Source organism: Coregonus lavaretus (assembly GCF_964263955.1).
Source record: "Coregonus lavaretus genome assembly, chromosome: 11".
NCBI classification, from domain to species: Eukaryota; Metazoa; Chordata; class Actinopteri; order Salmoniformes; family Salmonidae; genus Coregonus; species Coregonus lavaretus.
The window spans coordinates 7594941-7617619 of NC_139998.1; the positions used below are offsets into that span (position 1 = coordinate 7594941).

At 46.4% G+C, this 22679-nt stretch overlaps 1 protein-coding gene across 1 annotated transcript; it reads right to left on the reverse strand.

Moving 5' to 3' along the window:
* Positions 1 to 1631: 1631 nt before the first annotated feature.
* LOC311137364 (prickle-like protein 1) lies at positions 1632 to 21923 on the reverse strand (the record flags this gene model as incomplete). Its single annotated transcript, XM_084171812.1, has 8 exons — positions 21849 to 21923; positions 11172 to 11369; positions 9375 to 9488; positions 7848 to 7985; positions 5977 to 6180; positions 3998 to 4184; positions 2743 to 3672; positions 1632 to 2554 (listed from the first exon to the last, which is right to left on the reverse strand). The coding sequence occupies exons 2-8, from the start codon at positions 11349 to 11351 to the stop codon at positions 1632 to 1634; spliced, it is 2676 nt and encodes an 891-aa protein (XP_084027938.1). The 5' UTR covers positions 11352 to 11369; positions 21849 to 21923.
* Between the last annotated feature and the right edge of the window lie 756 nt (positions 21924 to 22679).

A 22679-nucleotide genomic window follows, 5' to 3' on the forward strand; every position in this document is an offset into this window, starting at 1 on the left:
ATCACTGCAACTCCCGTACGGACTCGGGAGAGGCGAAGGTCAAGAGCCATGTGTCCTCCGAAACATGACCCTGCCAAGATATTCAAGTACATTTTGAAGAAAAAACTAACAATTGTAAACTAAAAGAAAAATTGTTGATTTTATAATTGGAAACATGCTTATTTGAGAATATATATTTTATCGAATTTGAGGTCACTTTAGAGGGTTCATATATGTATATATATATTTTTTTTGTTATTTTTTTTTGTGCTGTTATATAGATTTCAGACTTGAGAAGACAATTCAGGTGTGGTTCCTTTAAACCTCATGTCCAGCAGTCATTTCTTCTCTCCTTAGTTACACACATATTGCAGAACTCCACTTCTGGCTTTCTGACCAAGTGTTAAATAACCGAATCATGCAGATTTTTTTAAAAGCACACACTGTGTGTGTGTTATATATATATATATATATATTACACACACACACACAGTGTGTGCTTTTAAAAAATCTGCATGTGTATATATATACACACAGAAGGAATGTAGAGAATACGCTTTTTGGAGAAATTCAGTCATCAACATTTAAGTGTACTGTAATGAAGAGTTATGAGTGGTGTTTTCAATACCTACAGTTCTCTCCAGAAAAATTGTGTCCGAAAACAAGATTTTTGAATGTTTTGCATTTACAAGTGTTCACTGTCATGTTTTACATTCTTAAATTCTTTGTTCCTTTTTCTATTTTTTAATAAAGTTATTTAACTTTCAGCATTTTCTGTTCCTCTACACTATAGTCATTCTTCATACACATACTAGTTCTGTACCAACTTTTTGGGGACATTGCTCTCCTTTTGGAATAAACAAAAAACCTGACATGTTATAATATATTTTTTATTACAATTATTATCATCAATCTTAGCCTTATATTCCAGTTTTTACATTTATACAGATGACTGATCTGTTTACAATATAATATAACCCATAAATAAAATAGTCAACCCAACCAGGCCCTATATAGTACATATGCTATCCCCACTTGTCAGGGCAGCAAATGCGTACCGGTAAGCCTAAATACAAAAGAAGCACATACGTGGAAATAGCTGATGTCATCATACTTGTATTCTGTAATAACTTCGCTGGTGGAAACTCCTATCATACTTTTCATTTTTAAAACCTTGGTTAGCAAAAGAGTAGATCCTATAATAACTGCAATCAGTTTAGTCTTTCAATGCCATTCCACTACAAACAAAAAATCTCATGGAACTCGAGGTTATAAAAAAATATCAGTTTTGTATTTGAACTTTACAATATATGCATTAATTTCTATCTGCACTGTTAAATAGTATTTTCAGTTGGTCTCTAAATCCTGCTTTATAAATACATTTGTTCCAAGTTATTTTGTGTGTTACTTTGTTGACAATTCATAATATTGCAGAAACTTTTTTTCTAATAAAATTATGAAGCGCTTCGAAATACAACTACATGTCTGTTTTTTGCAATCCATCTCAAGGAGAAGACCAGAGCCATATTAACATGTAGTACACCCAGTTGGCAAGATAATTTTGGCATTTGTAGCAAGCAGGCAGGCCATTTCCATATTCCAAACAGTGGCAACAACAAGTGATGCAGACAGAGTATATTTTAAAAGGGGACTTATGAAATTATACAGTTTTTCCCCTTGTGCCCCTTCTTCTTTTTGGACTTAGTCCGTGGGACTTCCCCGTAAGGTGGGGAGGGCAGGCCTGCCACGGGGCTGGGCAGGTCATCATAGTAGTGTCTGTGTGGCCGAGGCTGGGGGATGGGCTGCCCCAGGAAGAAGCCTTCCTCCTCAGACTCCGAGGAGGAAGACGAGCAGGTGGAGCACCAGTCATCCTCGTCCCTGTCCCCACACAACCCCAGGAACCTCTCCATGGCTGGGCCCTGCTGGAGCCCGTAGTCTGAGGTGGCGGGGTGGGGATGGGGGTGACCAGGTTGGCCCTGGCCATACCTCTGCTGGTTGGGCAGGAAGGTCTGCTGCTGGGGCCCCTTGTGGCCAAGGCCGTGGCTCCCATGGCCTCTATGGTTCTCTCTGAAGTAAATGCGGTTGGCCCTCTCCTTGGGCACCAGGTGGAGAGCATTGTCGGAGCGGGACTTGCGGCTGCGGCGCCTCCTGTGGTGGCGGCCCAAGCTAAGAAGCTCCTGGTCCTTCTCTTCAAAGTGGTAGGCCCGCCGCCGCGTCCGCTCGCTCATGGGGGGCTGGCGCATTGGCAGGTCACCATAGCGACTGTTGTCAACGACATCTGGGGAGAACTTGACCTGTTGGGGTCGGGACTGGGAGCGAGTCCTCCTCAACTCCGGGACGTGAGGTGGCTTTGGGGGAGAGGGAAGAGGAGCCTCCTCTTCCTCTGGTACATTCTCCTCCACCTGTTCCAGCTCGGACGTAAGGCTCTTCAGGGAATCGGCACTGCGGTGTAACGTGGAGGAGTTGAGAGTTCCCATGTTGCTTGTGTTCTCACAGTTCTCTGCCTCGAGCTCCTGGAAGTTTTGTAAGGAGTAGACCAGAGGGCGCTCTTTACTGTCTCCATTTACTGACGCCGCTGGAAGAAGAGAAGGAGAGAGAATGAGAATACATGTTTGTACAAGGTGTCTATTCACCACAATACTGTTTCAAATAACAATCTGCCATCACATAACATTGAACAGTAGGATGCTACACAGATCAAGACCTGGTTAAGCCAAGTCCTGGACTAAAAGGCTATTCCAATGGAGATGTAACATGTCTTACCGGTAATGTTGGACAGTGCCAGTGAGTCCATGGAGTCCCTCACGCTCTGATCCGTCTGTTTCAGCCCGTCTGTGATACACTCCAGAGAGTCATCATACCACTGCTTTTCCTCCCTCTGGAAGCCTGTATCCCCGACGCTACCAGCCCTGTGCTCCATCTCCAGCTCCTGGAGCTTTCGGCTGCTAGCAGGGCCTGGGTGGCTACCGTAGGCCGAATCCCCTAACCCATCCTGGGACTGAGCCCAGTACATATCTGCCTGGTACTTCTTACTGGCCAGGCTTTCGCTGCCTGACCCTCCTCCACCACCTCCTCTGATACCGCCCCTCCCAGCCCTAGAGCCCTGAGGCTCACACTGTTTCATCTTGACCTCTGCCTCGGTCATCCACAGATCTGTTGGGGGTCTGGAGTCGACCGTCTCACCCTGCTGGAAGACACCTTGCTCCCCAAACTTGAGCAGCAGCTGTGTCATGTAGTCCTCGTGCTCGGCCCACTCCTCTTCCTCCCGGTCCTCGGGGGCCTCCGTGTCCTCCCTCCCCTTCCAGAATCGCTCCTCGTCGGTTAAACCCAGGTGGGCCAACTTGTTGGTGAGGGTGTCTGTGTTGCCGGCATCACCGGTGAACCCAGGGAACTTGTAGTTGATGGAGGGTGAGAAGAGGAGCGACTGGCGGCACTGGTCGGCCGAGCGGCTGCTCTTGCCCATGCGGACGCTGCGGCGGGATTCGCGGGAGCGAGCCGACTGGAAGGCGGAGTCGGAGGAATCAGAGGTGTGGACGTCCTCTCCCAGACTGCAGGCCTTGGAGCAGTAGATACGGCCCTGCTTGGGCAGGAAGGGACAGCCAAGTAGAGAACTCTTACACTGGGCACAGCAGAAACAACCCTCGGTGGCGTGCCAGTGGAGACCGTCATACGTCATCTGGGCATTGTCCACCCCTAGTGGAGAGGAGAAAGGTTTCGGTTAACACAGATGTGAGGGAAAAGTTGTTTTGTGTATTTTGTGAAACACTTTTGTGGTGTGATTCCCTGAATCATCGTCAAGTTCCTCCTAGGCATATGTCATATAACATGTTTATACTGGCTGAGAATAATGACGTTACCTTATTTTGATCTTTTGCATTGGATTACTAAAACTCTCTCACTGCCTAAAAAACATTGATATCTAACACTTTACTATTTCAGTTTATTTTAGTTTCTGGCATTTCTTTTACAATGGCAGAAGCAGTGGTCTGTCTGCTTGTCTGCAGTGGTCAGGGCTTACCGATGTGTTCTCTGCAGGCCTCGCAGTACTCAGCGAAGAGAGAACCGAAGCAGCCGCAGCAATATGGCCGCCCATCCTTCATGATATAACGCTGTCCCCCCAGCACCGTCTCACACTCGAAACAGGAGAAGTGCTTCATGTGCCAGTGACGCCCCTCCGCCTCGGTGCACTCATCAGAAAAGATAACCTGAAGACAGGCACATTAACAAATAGTTTGATGAGAAGTGCGTGGCATGGTTTGGTCTTGCGGTTATTGCTGTTGCCTTCAGAGAACATACAGTGAGGGGAAAAAAGTATTTGATCCCCTGCTGATTTTGTACGTTTGCCCATTGACAAAGAAATGAGATCAGTTTATAATTTTAATGGTAGGTTTATTTGAACAGTGAGAGACAGAATAACAACAAAAAAATCCTGAAAAATGCAGGTCAAAAATGTTATAAATTGATTTGTATTTTAATGAGGGAAATAAGTATTTGACCCCCTCTAAATCAGAAAGATTTCTGGCTCCCAGGTGTCTTTTATACAGGTAACAAACTGAGATTAGGAGCACACTCTTAAAGGGAGTGCTCCTAATCTCAGCTTGTTACCTGTATAAAAGACACCTGTCCACAGAAGCAATCAATCAATCAGATTCCAAACTCTCCACCATGGCCAAGACCAAAGAGCTCTCCAAGGATGTCAGGGACAAGATTATAGACCTACACAAGGCTGGAATGGGCTACAAGACCATCACAAAGCAGCTTGGTGAGAAGGTGACAACAGTTGGTGCGATTATTCACAAATGGAAGAAACACAAAAGAACTGTCAATCTCCCTCGGCCTGGGGCTCCATGCAAGATCTCACCTCGTGGAGTTGCAATGATCATGAGAATGGTGAGGAATCAGCCCAGAACTACACGGGAGGATCTTGTCAATGATCTCAAGGCAGCTGGGACCATAGTCACCAAGAAAACAATTGGTCACACACTACGCCGTGAAGGACTGAAATCCTGCAGCGCCCGCAAGGTCCCCCTGCTCAAGAAAGCACATATACATGCCCGTCTGAAGTTTGCCAATGAACATCTGAATGATTCCGAGGAGAACTGGGTGAAAGTGTTGTGGTCAGATGAGACCAAAATTGAGCTCTTTGGCATCAACTCAACTCGCCATGTTTGGAGGAGGAGGAATGCTGCCTATGACCCCAAGAACACCATCCCCACCGTCAAACATGGAGGTGGAAACATTATGCTTTGGGGGTGTTTTTCTGCTAAGGGGACAGGACAACTTCACCGCATCAAAGGGACGATGGACAGGGCCATGTACCGTCAAATCTTGGGTGAGAACCTCCTTCCCTCAGCCAGGGCATTGAAAATGGGTCGTGGATGGGTATTCCAGCATGACAATGACCCAAAACACACGGCCAAGACAACAAAGGAGTGGCTCAAGAAGAAGCACATTAAGGTCCTGGAGTAGCCTAGCCAGTCTCCAGACCTTAATCCCATAGAAAATCTGTGGAGGGAGCTGAAGGTTCTAGTTGCCAAACGTCAGCCTCGAAACCTTAATGACTTGGAGAAGATCTGCAAAGAGGAGTGGGACAAAATCCCTCCTGAGATGTGTGCAAACCTGGTGTCCAACTACAAGAAAATGTCTGACCTCTGTGATTGCCAACAAGAGATTTGCCACCAAGTACTAAGTTATGTTTTGCAGAGGGGTCAAATACTTATTTCCCTAATTAAAATGCAAATCAATTTATAACATGTGTTTTTCTGGATTTTTTTGTTGTTATTCTGTCTCTCACTTTTCAAATAAACCTACCATTAAAATTATAGACTGATCATTTCTTTGTCAGTGGGCAAACGTACAAAATCAGCAGGGATCAAATACTTTTTTCCCTCACTGTATGCAAGTGTTGGTGTGAGTTCGATTCCGACCTAGCGTGGTTTTAGGAGCAATGCATGGTGTGCGCCACACAGTGGCTCTTCACACCCACAAACGTCTCACCTCGTCGCAGGCTGAGCATCGTGGTTTGAGCAGTTCAGCGTGGTGTCGGCCACAGTGGATCTTTCCGTCCTGGTAGAAGTAGATGAGGTCCACCAGCAGTTCGCTACACATGGAGCACGCAAAGCATGCTGGGTGCCAGACCAGCCCAGGACCCGCTCTGGAGGCAAACACCGCCATCTCACCACCGTTGACGCTCTCCCCACACTGTAATAAAAACAACAACACGGATAGGAACAGAGTTTCACTCTCAAACTAGAGATTGTATACAGTAGTATTGTACTAAGCTCATAAAATTATTATACATAATTTTTCATCTAGAATTAAATCGGTATACATTTAATTGAAATGACCATTCAAGACCAGTAAAAATTGCATATTGTATTTTTAAATGTCAAAGTGCTGACATTTTGAAAACATGAATCCCATTACTAATTCAATGTGTGGTTGACTGCCACATGTCCTCATTTATGGCTAAATGCCCTGCTTCTGTAACCTCCAGTCTGGACTGTGTAGTTGTGGCCTATCCTTTCTATCATATCCTACAGCATAGGCTCTACCCTGGATACTAACTAGGGTGCAGTGTTGGGGAGTAGTGAACTACATGTAGTTCAACTAGTAATTTAATTACATTTTGCTGTAGCTTGGTGGTAGTTGAACTAAATTCAAATGTAGTATTTTCAGTAGTTAATTACTTTTCTGTCATGTAACACTACTTATTTTACAAAAATAAAATCTGGTTGGAGAAGGAATTTCCTTTTGTTTTAGCATCATATCTGCATAATTCTCACTTGAAACATAGTTTTTGTGTTTAATAGGCTAAATTACACATTCTGTTAGCATTTAACTCCAGAGTGATCTGTTCTGCAATTTGTAGTCTGACATTTCGGATTTAGATATGATAATTTATCACAAAGTAGTTTGGATGTAGTGAACTACTTTTTCAAAGTAACTTTAGCTAAGTAAAGGGTAGCTTAACTTATTCCAGTGTAATTGGCAGCTTGTTAAACTATACAGTATTTTCAGAGTAGCTTCCCAACACTGCTAGGGTGTCATATGGCCACTAAGCCTCCTTGTCCCCATGCCATGCTGGGGAGAAAAGGGGGGTTGAGAGACGTGGCCAATTCCCTTCCATCTGTGAGACCGCGTCAGTACAGAACATGGCATCTGGTGTTATTATGGGAATTATGACCGTTGGGCTAACTGTGGTCCACTCTGGTCCCACTGCGGTCAGGTTCTTGTTTGTTTGTCTCTGTTTGCCATGTGGGGACACAGGCCTTGCTTTTAACACTGGGACTCCACTCATACACACATATACACAGTCTCTCTCTCTCTCGCTCTCGCTCTCACACACACACAGTACTTACACACGGCAAAAGCTAAAGCAGGCAGTGAGCAAGCGTCAGTGCTGATGAGAAAACAGACGTTATCTTTGAGTGGAGTGAGTGAGGTTGACTGGAGGGAGAGCCACCAGAGAGCTGTGTTTTGACAAGGTTTAATGGTCAACCCCAGGCTGCTCAGGACCCATTTGTAAATTCACTAAATAAAACTCTGAACATGGAGCGAGCACAGCAGAGCGCAGTACAGTCAGCCAACCTTCTAACTACTCTCCAAACAACTGAGAGGCTTTTTTAGATTATAGACTGCATGGCTGAAAATCCAGCAGACGTTTAGGGATCTCTGACATGGAGCTTCATATCTTTGTCTGTGTTGTAGCCTTATATTCACAATGGGATAAACAACAGGCTACATCTCTCTGTTATCCGCTTCTCAATAGTATACGTAAGTTACTTGAGTAATATGGATCAGTGTGTTCCTGTTTGGGACTGAGGTAAGGAGAGTGATGGCGTGAGAGAGGGAGAGCGGGGACGTACATGTTCACAGACGCTGTTTAGCAGGGCCTGAGGCAGCAGTTTGAGGGAGCCCCTCCCCAGCGCCTCCTTCTTCCTCTGGACACTGAACATGTGGAGCTCCTTCTTCTCCTCCTCACTGAGAGACTGGCAGTACCGCACCTGGAGGGAGGGGGAGAGAGAGGGAGGGAGGGAGGGGGAGAGAGAGAGGCAGGGGGAGAGAGAGAGGGAGGGGGAGAGAGAGAGGGAGGGAGGGAGGGGGAGAGAGAGAGAGAGAGGGAGAGAGAGAGAGAGAGAGAGAGAGAGAGAGAGAGAGAGAGAGAGAGAGAGAGAGAGAGAGAGAGGGAGGGAGGGAGGGAGGGAGGGAGGGAGGGAGGGAGGGAGAAGAAACAGTCAAACACAGGGAAAGTGGGCTTTTATTGTACAACACAAACAGAACAAAGAGTGACAACCAACATGAGGGAGTGGAGTCGACATCAAGTCAAACTAGGTGGAAATAGGTATTTTAGTGTTTTAGTAAAACACACAGATCAGTCCTTCAATCATCATAAGACAGAGGGAGAGAGTTGAGCTGGAGCTGAGCTGCATTCAAGGGCATGTTCAACAAAGCCCTCCACCTCCGTCATCCCCAAACCTCCACCCTAAGCCTGGCTTAGCTCTGACTGAGAACCCTTTTATTGTATTTTTTAACACCCCTTTTTGATGTCTCCCTCCTAAACCGCTAACAAGGGAAAGCAGACATTTACAGTTTACACAAACAAGGGTTGTGTTCAGAGTGAAATCACGAGAGGGCAGGCAACAAAGAGACGCAGGGTAGGCAGCCCTGGCAGCTCAGGCAGTGGTGCAACTGTTAGTGGTGGTGGTGGTGGTGGCACACAAAGACTTTCTCTTTCAGCAGCATCCCCCGTCCCACAGTTCTGTCCCCATAAAGACCACAGCTATGACAGGAATCCTGCTAGCAGGGGCTCCCAGCAAACATTATAAAATCATCAAGTCAAAAGACGTATTGTGCCCACGCCATTTCAGTCTGTGACCCAGTGTGGGACCAAGGGACTAAAAACTCTGTGATGCTGCCAACGTGAATGCCAAGTCATCCCACGCATGAGCAGAATGGCATGAAGCTATAGGTGACAGGGATGGGGTCAATTCCATTTCAACTCAGTCAATTGGAAGTCAAATTACATTTTCTCATTGCTTGGAGAATTGGACTTTAAGTTTATTTCTAGTCTGAATTGAAATGGAATTGACACCAACCCTGGTATGTGGTAAGGTGGTCTTAACCAGAGGTTAACTAAAAGGCAGGGAAGGACAAGGGTCGGACACAGCTCTTCAAACAACATTGAGTCAGAGAAAGGGGACGGGAAGGATGAACTTTGGGAAAATGGGTGCAGTCCTTCTGTGAGACCTGCCCTGTTACGATGCCTTTAATGAAAGGGCTCGCTGGGATGCATTTTATTACACCCACAGAGTATAGACACACACCGTTTATGAACTACACACACACACACCCATGCATGCACATACACACACTCTTTGGGGTCCATCTTTTACCTCATTGTCATGTGGAGGCAGTTGATACAGGAGTTGTTTGATTCTGAACTTCTCTCCAGGACTGTTAACATAAGGAACCTTGTCCTCAGGCAGACAGGAGAAATACAGCTGCACCTGGACCACAGACAGCAGAAGAGAGATGTTAGAGACAGTAACAAACACATCTTTCTTTTAGTATGTGTGTTTGGTCCTTGTGAGAATTGAACCTTGGCGTTGGTAGCGCCATGCTTCCACCTCCCACACAAACAAATTAGCCTGGAAGGTTGCCTATACTGTGAAGTAACATGAAAGTCAAATGAACATAAAAACAGCCCTGACCTTTTTCTAGTTCCCTGTTGAAAGAAGAGCACCTTCACATATTTCTCTTAACCTATTTCAATGGCCCAGATAGTTGTTTTTCAGTACATTAGGAATTATAATATACCTACCCAGCCTGTCCCTGGATAATGGGCTGCGTGTGTGTATGTACGTGCAGTGGGTGGGTGCGTGCGTGCATTTGTGTGTCCCTACCCTAAAAGTGATCACAGCGCGGGCTCCTTTTTCTTGTGAGACAGACAGACTTGTCAAGCACCACCCCAAAGCCACTTAGAGACAGGAAGTGTATATTTCTATTTACACACTCTGGCATGGAAAAGTCTGCTAGTGATTAGTAGAGATCTGGCAGATCAGATGCTGGAGGAGGCCTTTAGTAGTGGATCAGGCCCCATTGCCCACCTCGTCCTGCTGGTTGCTGGCAACATCAGGGCTCAGCTTGGAGCGGGCCTCGACACAAACAGAGTCCACTTGTGTTATGTGGCACTCTCCCAAGTACCGGGGAGGCCTCCTTCCCTTACTCTATCCCCCTCTCCCTCCCTTTAAACAGCATACGTGGAAGCAATGAAGGGTGATGGGGGGAGAGAAGGGACCGAAGCAACAGGAGACCCCTGGCTCTAAATCCTCCCCTTTTGTGTGTAAATGCGTGGGTTAACTGTAATGCCTTTACAGCAGCTATTCTGTGGAAGGGCCCTGTAGTGCACATTATGGGGTGATCACTACAATGGAGAAACACACAGCCCTGGAGGAAGGGTGTCAGTCAGTGTACTGTTCTGTAACCCCTGGCCTGCGGAGGTGGATATAGGGGGCAATAGATTGTGGGGGTAAATTGCCGCCCCCCCTAGACTGGCCGAGCAGCAGGAAGCCCCCTCTAAACAGGAGACAAGAACATCCCACCTTTTTATCTGGTGTCTGTAATGACCCTCCCTCGTAAAGTAGCCTTCAGTGGTGGTCAACGGCCCCGAGGGGCAAAGTAGTAACCAGCCCAGTGGCCCCAAGGGTCAAAGTGCCATGGTGACAGTTAAACAGTTAAAGACATGCAGCTTTGTCCTGCTTCAGGTTGACAAGCATACGGCAAGCCCTCCCCCTGCACTGCCCACCACCCCAATAACCTGAGGAGGCCTGGTAACTTACCTAATGGAGTTATGACAAGGAGAATAATGACAGAGAAAGCTACTGTGGCATTTTTCAGCTCCTCTCTAAACAAGCGAATCTGCTTCTGGGTCCTTCTATGGTCTAATGTGGCTCAGTTGATAAGAGCATGACACTAGAAACGGCAAGGTTGTGGGTTCAATTCCCACTAGTAATCATCACATACTACTTTGTGTCATTTTGTGGAACAGGGGAACAGCAGTTGTATTGCATATGTGACATATTAGTGCCATTTAGTGTTGAATATTTACATTTGAGTCTTACAGTTAGTGAGTGCATATAAGGGGCATTTATTAGAACTGGGGGTGTTGTGTAGATTTTGGCACGTCTCACCTGTTCTGGTCTGAGGCCAGGCGGTACCCAGGCGTACTCCTCCAAGGCACAGCCGGAGTCGTCGTCTGACGTGGAGCTCCTCTGGAAGCCATAGTTCAGCTGACCTTTGACCTTCTGCTCCATCACAGCCCGTGGGCCCCGCACCCCGGCCTGGTAACCACACGCACTCTCCAGGTTCATCACACACCACGCCTTCTACTGCAGAGAGAAAGAAGGAGAGAGAAAGAGAGAGGGATGTGTTACTTCAGGGTGAAAGTATAAGCTTTTCACACTACTGAGCCGAGCCGAGCCAAACCAAGCTGTACTGATATGGACTGGTAATGCATCCACTATAGTTGCTAGAAAACATGCTGAACCTCCTCCCCCCCCCCAAATCGTTCCAGTAATCTCATTCTCAGCAGTCACCGAGTCACTTTACCACCACTTTCATGTGGGATGTTTTCCCCGAAAGGCGCTGAGGTAACACTTAAGTTTTTCTGGTTACGATTTGCCTTTACGATTCACTATTTTTGCCATTATGGCAGTGTTTCATCATGATGTATCCCCCTCATGTGGCTTGGGTCGAGAACCATTATAAAATTCCCACATATTGCAAGTTTATTTTATGAGGTGATGTCTTCAATTGTTGTGAGACCTTTACAGACTGCTTTTAATAAAGTACCTGAATTCTACATCGACAATGGACTGCACATTCCATCTTCATACTGTAATTACTTTTCCTTCCAGCACAGACGTGAGAGCAAAACCAGACCTAGCAGGCTCACACATTAAAATCTCACCTTATCACCTTATCTGTACAGCACATGCTTCAAAGACAGATGAGTTATACACTGAGTGTACAAAACATTAAGAACACCTGCTTTTTCCATGACATAGACTGACCAGGTGAATCCATGTGAAAGCTATGATCCCTTATTGATGCCACTTGTTAAATCCACTTCAAATCAGTATAGATGAAGGGGAGGAGACAGGTTAAATAATGATTTTTAAGCCTCGAGACAATTCAGACATGGATTGTGTATGTGTGCCATTCAGAGGGTGAATGGGCAAGACAACAGATATACAGTGCATTCGGAAAGTATTCAGACCCCTTAACTTTTTCCACATTGTTACAATAGAGCCTTATTCAAAAATGTATAAAAAAAAAAAAAAATTCCTTCATCAATCTACACACAACACCCCATAATGACAAAGCAAAAACAGGTTTTTATAAATGTCAATATCACATTTACATAAGTATCCAGACATTTTACTCAGTACTTTGTTGAAGCACCTTTGGCTGCTATTACAGACTCTAGTCTTTTTGGGTATGACGCTACAAGCTTCGTTTCACTTGTATGTGGGGAGTTTCTCCCATTCTTCTCTGCAGATCCTCTCAAGCTCTGTCAGGTTGGATGGGGAGCGTCGCTGCACAGCTATTTTCAGGTCTCTCCAGAGATGTTAGATAGGATTAAAGTCTGGGCTTTGGCTGGGTCACTCAAGAACATTCAGAGACTTGTCCCGAAGCCACTCCTGCATTGTCTTGGCTGTGTGCTTAGGGTCGTTGTCCTGTTTGAAGGTGAACCTTCACCCCAGTCTGAGGTCCTGAGTGCTCTGGAGCAGGTTTTCATCAAGGATCTCTCTGTACTTTGCTCCGTTCATCATTCCCTCGATCCTTACTAGTCTCCCAGTCCCTGCCACTGAAAAACATCCCCACAGGATGTTGCTGCCAACACCATGCTTCACTGTATGGATGGTGCCAGGTTTCCTCCAGACATGACGCTTGTCATTCAGGCCAAAGAGTTCAATCTTGGTTTCATCAGACCAGAGAATCTTGTTTCTCATGGTCAGAGTCCTTTAGGTGCCTTTTGGCAAACTCCAAGTGGGCTGTCGTGCCTTTTACTGAGGAGTGGCTTCCATCTGGCCACTCTACCATAAAGGCCTGATTGGTGGAGTGCTGCAGAGATGGTTGTCCTTCTGGAAGATTAATCCCATCTCCACAGAGGAACTCTGGAGCTCTGTCAGAGTGACCATCGGGTTCTTGGTCACCTCCCTGACCAAGGCCCTTCTCCCCCAATTGCTCATTTTGGCCAGGCAGCCAGCTCTACGAAGAGTCTTGGTGGTTCCAAACTTCTTCCATTTAAGAATGATGTAGGTCACTGTGTTCTTGGGGACCTTCAATGCCACAGAAATGTTTTTGTACCCTTCCCCAGATCTGTGCCTCGACACAATCCTGTCTCTGAGCTCTACTGACAATTCCTACGACCTCATGGCTTGGTTTTTTCTCTGACATGCACTGACAACTGTGGGACCTTATATAGACAGGCGTGTGCCTTTCCAAATCTTGTTCAATCAATTGAATTTACCACAGGTGGACTCAAGGATGATCAATGGAAACCGGATGCACCTGAGCTCAATTTCGAGTCTCATTGCAAAGGGTCTGAATACTTATGTAAATACGTTTTATTAAATTTTTTATAAATTAGCAAACATTTCTAAACACCTGTTTTCGGTTTGTCATTATGGGGTATTGTGTGTAGATTGATGAGGATTTTTATTTATTTAATCCATTTTAGAATAAGGCTGTAACGTAACAAAATGTGAAAAAAGTCAAGGGGTCTGAATACTTTCCGAATGCACTGTAAGTGACTTTGAACAGGGTATGGTAGTAGGTGCCAGGCGCACCGGTTTGTGTCAAGAACTGCAACGCTGCTGGGTTTTCACGCATAACAGTTTCCCGTGTGTATCGAGAATGGTCCACCACCCAAAGGACATCCAGACAACTTACATTTACATTACATTTTAGTCATTTAGCAGACGCTCTTATCCAGAGCGACTTACAGTTAGTGAATACATATGTTTTTTGTTTTTTTTCATACTGGTCCCCCGTGGGAATCGAACCCACAACCCTGGCGTTGCAAACGCCATGCTCTATCAACTGAGCTACATCCCTGCCGGCCATTCCCTCCCCTACCCTGGACAACGCTAGGCCAATTGTGCGCTGCCCATGAGTCTCCCGGTCGCGGCCGGCTGCGACAGAGCCTGGATTCGAACCAGGATCTCTAGTGGCACAGCTAGCACTGCGATGCAGTGCCTTAGACCACTGCGCCACTCAGGAGACTGTGGGAAGCATTGGAGTCAACATGGGCCAGCATTCCTGTGGAACGCTTTCAACACCTTGTAGAGTCCATACCCCGACGAATTGAGGATGTTCTGAGGGCAAAAGGGGGGAGGGGGTGCAACTCAATATTAGGAAGGTGTTCTTAATGTTTTGTACACTCAGTGTAGCTCATCATGGCGCTATGTCTCTACATGACTGAGGCTAACATATGTAAGGCTAAAGCTATGGCTGCATCCCAAATGGCACACTACAGTATATTGTGTAGTACTTTTGACCAGAGCTCTATGAGCCCTGTTTAAAAGTAATGCACTATCTAGGGAATATTCTCTCCAGCTGAAGAATGGCGCTGGAGGGAATAGTGGCAGCTCCTGACCAATTGTTCTAGTTTGTGTATTTTTTTTGTGCTAATCTTAACTTTTTTTGTACATAATGTTTCCGCCATCGTTTCTTATGACCGCAAAGAGATTCTGGAGTCTCGAGGTTCCGCTAGCCTGAGTTAAAATACCTCATGATAAGCTGTAGACCATACTATTTACCAAAAGATTTAACATCTATATTTTTACCACCACAAATCGATGCTAAGACCGCACTCAACGAGCTGTATCGGGCCATAAGCAAACAAGGAAATGCTCACCCAGAGGCAGCGCTCCTAGTGGCCAGTGACTTTAATGCAGGAAAACTGAAATCCGTTTTACCTCATTTCTACCAGCATGTCACCTGTGCAACTAGAAGCAAAAAAACTCTAGATCACCTTTACCCCACACACAGAGACACATACAAAGCTCTCCCTCGCCCTTCATTTGGCAAATCTGACCATAACTCTATCTTCCTGATTCTTGCTTACAAGCAAAAACCCAAACAGGATGTACCAGTACCAGATGACTGAAGTGGTCAGATGAAGCGGATGCTAAGCTACAGGACTATTTCTCTAGCACAGACTGGAATATGTTCCGGGATTCATCCGATGGCATTAAGGCACATCAATCACCGGCTTCATTAATAAGTGCATTGATGATGTCGTCCCTACAGTGACCGTACGTACATATCCCAACCAGAACCCATGGAATACAGGCAACATCCGCACTGAGCTAAAGGCTAGAGCTGCCGATTTCAAGGAGCGGGACACTAACCCGGATGCTTATAAGAAATCCCACTACACCTTCTGACGAACCATCAAACAGGCAAAGCATCAATACAGCACCAAGATTGAATCCTACTACACCGGCTCTATTGCTCGTCGGATGTGGCAGGGTTTGCAAACTATCACGGATTACAAGCTGTCCAGTGATCCGAGTTTACCAGACGAGCTAAATTCTTTCTACGCTTGCTTCGAGGCTAGCAACACTGAACCATGCATGAGGGCACCAGCTGTTCCGGACGACTGTGTGATCACGCTCTCCGTAGCCGATGTGAGTTAATATTCACAAGGCCGCAGGGCCAGACGGATTACCAGGATGCGTACTCAGAGCATGCACTGACCAGCTGGCATGTGTCTTCACAGACATTTTCAACCTCTCCCTACATGTTTCAAGCTGACCCCCATAGTCCCTGTGCCCACGAACGCCAAGGTAACCTGTTTAAATGACTATCGCCCTGTAGCACTCACCTCTGTAGCCATGAAATGCTCTGAAAGGCTGGTCATGGCTCACATCAACACCATCATCCCAGACATTCTGGACCCACTCCAATTTGCATACCACCCCAACAGATCCACAGATGACGCACTCTCTATTGCACTCCACACTGCCCTTTCCCACCTGGACAAAAGGAACACTTATGTGGGAATGCTGTTCATTGACTACAGCTCAGCATTCAACACCATAGTTCCCTCCAAACTCATCACTAAGTAAAGGACCCTGGGATTAAACACCTCCCTATGCAACTGGATCCTGGCTGGCCACCCCCAGTGGGTGAGGGTAGGCAACAACACATCCGCCACGCTGACCCTCAACTTGGGGGCCCCTCAGGGGTGTGTGCTTAGGTCCCTCCTGTACTCCCTGTTCACCCACGACTGTGTGGCCGTGCACGACTCCAACACCATCATGACGTTTTCAGACAACACTACGGTGGTAGGCCTGATCACCGACAACGATGAGATAGCCTACAGGGAGGAGGTCAGAGACCTGGCAGTGTGGTGCCAGGACAACAACCTCTCCCTCAACGTCAGCAAGACAAAAGGAGCTGATCGTATACTACAGGAAATGGAGGGCCGAGCACGCCTCCATCCACATCGATGGGGCTGTAGTGGAGCAGGTCGAGAGCTTCAAGTTCCTCGGTGTCCACATCACTAAGGAATTATCATGGTCCGCTTGGTATGGCAACTGCTTGGCATCCGACCGCAAGGCGCTACAGAGGGTAGTGCGTAAGGCCAAGTACATCACTGGGGCCGAGCTCACTGCCATCCAGGACCGGTGTCAGAGGAAGGCCCTAAAAATTTTCAAAGACTCCAGTCACCCAAGTCATAGACTGTTCGCTCTGCTACCGCACGGCAAGCGTTCTGGAACCAACAGGACACTCAACACCTTCTACCCCCAAGCCATAAGACTGCTAAATAGTTAGTCTGGGTAGCTATTGGTTAACTATTTAACTATCTGCATTGACCCTTTTTGCACAAACTATTTTGACTCATCACATGCGCTGCTGTTACTGTTTATTATCGATCCTCTTGCCTAGTCACTTTATCCCTACCTATATGTACATATCTACCTCAATTACCTCGTACCCCTGCACATCGACTCGGTACTGGTACCCTGTGTATATAGCCATGTTATCGTTACTCGATGTGTATTTATTTTTTCAAATTTTTTCTCTCTACATTGCTGGGAAGGGCCGTAAGTAAGCATTTCACTGTTAGTCTACACCTGTTGTTAACAAAGCATGTGACCTATCATGTGACCTGTGGTCCTCTGTAGCTCAGCTGGTAGAGCACGGCGCTTGTAACGCCAAGGTAGTGGGTTCGATCCCCGGGACCACCCATACACAAAAATGTATGCACGCATGACTGTAAGTCGCTTTGGATAAAAGTGTCTGCTAAATGGCATATTATTATTATTATTATTATTAAATTTGATTTGATTTCATACATCGACGTATCGCTCTATAGGAGGCTAACATATGGGATGTAAGATCTTAAGATAAAGGGTTCATCACTGTAGCTGTAGCTCTGTATAAAACAACAGTACCCAGGATGCACAACTCCCTGTGGATCCCAGTGCCATATGGGGAATGTCCAAAGCCCCTGCTCTTTGCCCCTCTCTCCCTCTCTCTCCTTTTTCTTTCCTTCCCTCCCCTCTTCTCCTCGGCTGTTTGTTTTTCAACCTGCCACAGCGAGAGAGAGAAGAGGGTGTCTGTCTGTCTCTCTGATCATCCTTTCATCTTTGGAATGGATAGAGGGAAGAGACAGAGGGGACTCATGGGAGGTCAGGGCGCTGTCTGTCAGACAGGTGAGGAAGAGCGGGACGGATGGATAAATGGAAAGATGGGGACAGAAGAGTGGACCCTGACATGGACAGATAGAAATAGGGCAGATGGATCAAAGAATGACTCACACCGACGCTGACCCAGCACACGCACGCAAGCGCGCACACGCACGCAAGCGCGCACACGCCCGCAAGCGCGCAAGCGCATGCACGCACAAAACACACACACACACCCACAGTCCCACACACACCCACACATACACACAGCTGACCAGCCACACAGGACAGCAGTGTGTGTCTAGGGAGATACATTGAGAAGTGGAAATGCAAGGGGACTACTCTGTCATGTCACTGAAATCACTGAGCTGAGGCAGCAGGTTTCAGGACCTCCTCAGTTCTTTGAGTGTAGCCTACATTTCAAGAGAGGAATGACAAAACAGCTTTGACATACAATACATTTTTGCTCTGTAAGGGTGGAAGGAAAACACATTTATTGGGCATACAACGTTCAAGTAGTACAGTTCTACTAATACTACAACGGCGATGACGACCACTACTACTACTACTACTACTCCCACTACATACTATACGAATTCTACTCTGAGCTGTACAAGCCATGCTGAAAGGCCTTGTATGACAGTAATCCCCCCCCCCACCCCCCATAAAAAAGTGTGGTTGTCCCACTGGCAATCCTAAGTTGAATGCACCAATTTGTAAGTCGCTCTGGATAAGAGCGTCTGCTAAATGACTTAAATGTAAATACAGGCATGGGGTAAATGAATAGGCAGTTGTGACCATTTCTCAAAAGAAGGGCCACAGCTCTACAGCTCTGACTGTGAGACTTCACAGCCCTCCCCAGCCAGTGGTCAGCACCCCCCCCCTTGTACCCCTGCCTCCACCCCCCACGGCTGGGCAGGGCACACAGGGCTGGGGAGGGCTGTGGGGGACACAGCTGAGAAAACCAGCCACACTTGACTGGTGCCTTTGAAGAAGTCAGGCGTGACAGTAGTTGGCCAGAACCTCCCTCTCTCTCTCTCTCTCAGAATGCCATATATGCATGCATACCTGAGAGTGTGTGGTTCTCTCTCACACACACACACACACACAGTGCAGCACAGTCCGCATGCATAGTGCCTGGACCTGAGGAATGAGTGATTAACTGCCCAACACAGGGCAGGCAGACAGGCTGCTACCAAACAGCTATTCATACCCACAGAACAACACTCCACTTAAGGACAGCCTGCCTGCCTGAACACAATCCCACCCTCCCAATAACCCATATCTCACTCATGCCAACAACTGGCATGCCTGCCTTCCACAAGGCTGCTCACACACAACAAGACACACACAGCGCATCCACTCAGACACGAGCATGATGGATGATGCCTGTAGAAGTGGATGCTTCAGCGTTGTACCATGATGCATGTCTGCATTATGCTAGGAGCTGTCAAGTCAGGCAGGTGGGGTTGGTACGACAGACACCTCCCACATAAAACACCTTGCGAAGCAGCTTCAACAATAGAGCCTTTCATAGTGAATCAACTGTGGAAGGCATGTTACATCAAGAGCCTGGTTATCTCTAGTGTCTCTCCCTCTCTGTGTGTCCCCCCCCCCTCCTCTCCTGAAGATGATCTCTGTTATCTCTGCTGCATTCATGGTGGTTAGAGTCTTTCAAACCAAAATAACCTGTCTTCAGTCAGAGGTGCGAAATAAGACACTTCTTGTTCTATTCATATCTATTGACTTGCAAATGAGACTGAAATAACTTTTAAAATGTGGCCTTGTTTGAGGAGCGAGGGTGTAGTGGGTTGGATGTTTCAGGGGAGATCAAGGCTAACTATAGAGAAAGTTCAGCCAGAGAGTAGAGCAGAGTAGCTTTATGAAGAAGGTGGGGGATACATATGACTTACATTAGAGAGAAAGAGAGGGAGAGAGAGAATGAGAGAGATGTTTTCTCTCTTCACTGATCTCTCAGAGCAGAACCTCCCTCAGAAGAATGTCAAGTCTGAGATATAGCTTGATCCAGATAGGTGAAACATGAATACAGGATACTGAGACAATACCTCATGTGTTTAGCAATGCCTTTCCCTGAACCACATCTGCAAGTATGCTAATTCTCACCTCAGATGTCAGCCAACTTTGTTTCAATCTACTGACTGACTGGAACCATCGTACCCACACTGAATTCTGACAAACTCTCAAACCTCTACGGGCTGAGTTGAAAAGATAGCTCATACAAGGGACTTGTGGTTAGTTCCTGTGCCCCCCTCTCGCTCGCTCGCCTCCCACCCAGTCCCTCCCGGCTAGGGGCTACGAGGTCTCTGTGTTGGCAAATCAGTCAGATATGCATCTGATGCTCCCAAAGTAAAGCCATGTTAACAAGCATCTTTACAAAGGCTGTTAAACATTCAAGACAGGTTAGAGGTAGACCATGCTGGAGCAACCAGTGACTATTGACTCCTATGGAAATGCTAAATGCGCTATGAATTACAATGAAGAGGAAACCTCAGTCATGGTATGAGGAAAATGACAGGGGATGTGCTGCTTCCCTACAGCCAGCATAGAGAGGGGATACCACAAGTGTCCTGAGATATGCTTCATGTTCTCTGCAGATTTAGTGAAGTGGCAGTCCCGCAAGATGATTTAAACCATGAGTCATGTTTGGCAACCACTCAGTTCAATGACATTTCCCATCTAAACTCATTGATTGAATGGTGTCCTCCAAATATAGACACTATTGTGTAAATATGCACACTACTAATCTCCTACAATAGATGAACAACCTTTGTGAGAAGAAGAGGGAAAATAACCAGCTGCTGGTCTGAATTACTGTCTTAATTCTTCAAAGAGATGCGTGATGGACAATCCCACAACCCAACAAACACACTGATCACACGTGGCTCTCTGTCAGTGGATCTGGACGGTACGTGTTTGATTCAGCACAGACTCATCCACAGACTCATTCTGGATAGGGTCTAGTGCATCCCAAATGACACCCTATTCCCTATTTAAAAGTAGTGCACTATATAGGGAATATGGTGTCATTTAGGATGGACCCTAGGTCTACTTGGAGAGAAAACAATATATTCAGTTCAAAAGTCTCAGGTTCTCCCGTTCATATTCAGACAAGTCTGTTTTTCTCTGTCTGTCGAACAAGATGTTTCTCTAGTCAAGATGTGCGGAACAGATTATTTCAAATCCAATGAACATGTACACTCAGATTACAACTTGTCACCTGCTGGCACTTCATAAAACCAGCCCCTTGTACGATACCTGGCACTTAAATAAAGAAACACAAGCCTACATACAAACCATCCTGAAAATGTAAAAATATTTCAGATTTGAAACAATTGGATCTTTGTGAATCAACTCTGTCATGCAATTTTTTCACATTAAATAAAAACTTGTCATCCAATACATATATTATCCAACTATCCAATGTACCGAAACCATGAGCAGAAAGAACTGTCCAAATTATTTTACAAAAAGTAATCTGGAAAATACCACGAGAATACGATTGACATCAACTTTAAAATAGGAGTTTCTCACAACCCTGTCTGTCACATATCAAAGAGTTCCTGGCAGGCTACAGTTTGGCTGACCTCTGTGCCTCCCGCCATCGCAGGGGGGTGTTATTCCAAGATCAAATGGGTGTGAGAGAGGGAACTTCTAACCCTGCCTGCCATGCACTGTGAGAGGGACCACCTGCACGCGACAGCCTGCCTGGCCTGCACCCGGTTCTCAACACACATGCTGCTGCCACACAGCTAGCTCAACATCAACCACACTACGGATCAAATTCATATAGCATTACAGGACCCAACATCTCAGACTCAGTATGCCTACATTTCCATTACCAATGTCCATCCTAGCATACCACTTAGAATGCATGCATATTAAAGCTTTTTTTCCCTAAAAAGGGACAGAGTAAACATATTTTTTTTTAACCATCTTACCAATAAAACAGTTAAAATCACTATTTAAATCCAGTTGAAACCTAGAAGTCACTGCTAAGTGTGAGACATTTAAAAATGACAAAATATCCCAAAATGTATTTTTTCTGCCATACCGGTACAACTAGGATACATGCCATTGAAAATCTGATTTTTTTCATCCACTACTGTAAAATTCATTTGGCAGAGCCCTTAGTGGTCTTACCTCTGTGCAGAAAGCTCTCCTGAGCAGGCTCTGATCACTACTCAATCCTGTCCGTTATTCTCCACTGGCTCTGGGCTACATGTCTCTCGGCTCAGCCTCTCCTCTTTCAATCTCCCTCTATTGTAGCTAAAAAAATCCAGGACAGCAACCTCTCCTCTTTCAGCTTCTGCTGGCTCAGCCCCCTCTCCAGTCTCCCACTACTATAGCTCACAATCCAAGACAGGAGTCTGCTTCTCTCCTCTCTCCAGTCTCCCTCTACATCCAGGACAGTAAACTAGCTCCCCCTCCTCTGCCTTCTCTCCTTATTCCAGAGCTGTCAGCACAGCCACAGTCCATATCAAAGCAGGGAAAGACTGTAAAACCAGAGAGGCGTGTGTTCTGTGTGTGTAAAAGGACTGTTTGAGGGTGTGTGTGGGAGGCTGTTCAACCAGATAACCATCCCACTACTCCCACACTCTCCCTCCTCCCCTAAACCCCTCTTCCCACCCCCTAACCCCTAACCCAGCCACTCAGAGGCAGGGCCAGTCTCAGGGTGTCTCCGCCCTTTGGTGACCCTCCTCTCACACTTCAAACACACATCAAATGAGAACCACCAAAATGAGAACCACCAGTGAGCCTTCCCCACAGGAACTCTTTCCCTGACGAGCGCATCACATCACATCACATCACATCAGCGACAAATGCCACAGCTTGGGTTACCACCAGACTGATGGTGGTCAACCCCACGGCCACAATGGCTCTCACATGACATTCCTAACTCTCCTTCCCCTATTAAACTGTTGCAGGAACTGAGAAAAGTGGTCAGTGTTGTTTCCATTGTATTTCTCAGTT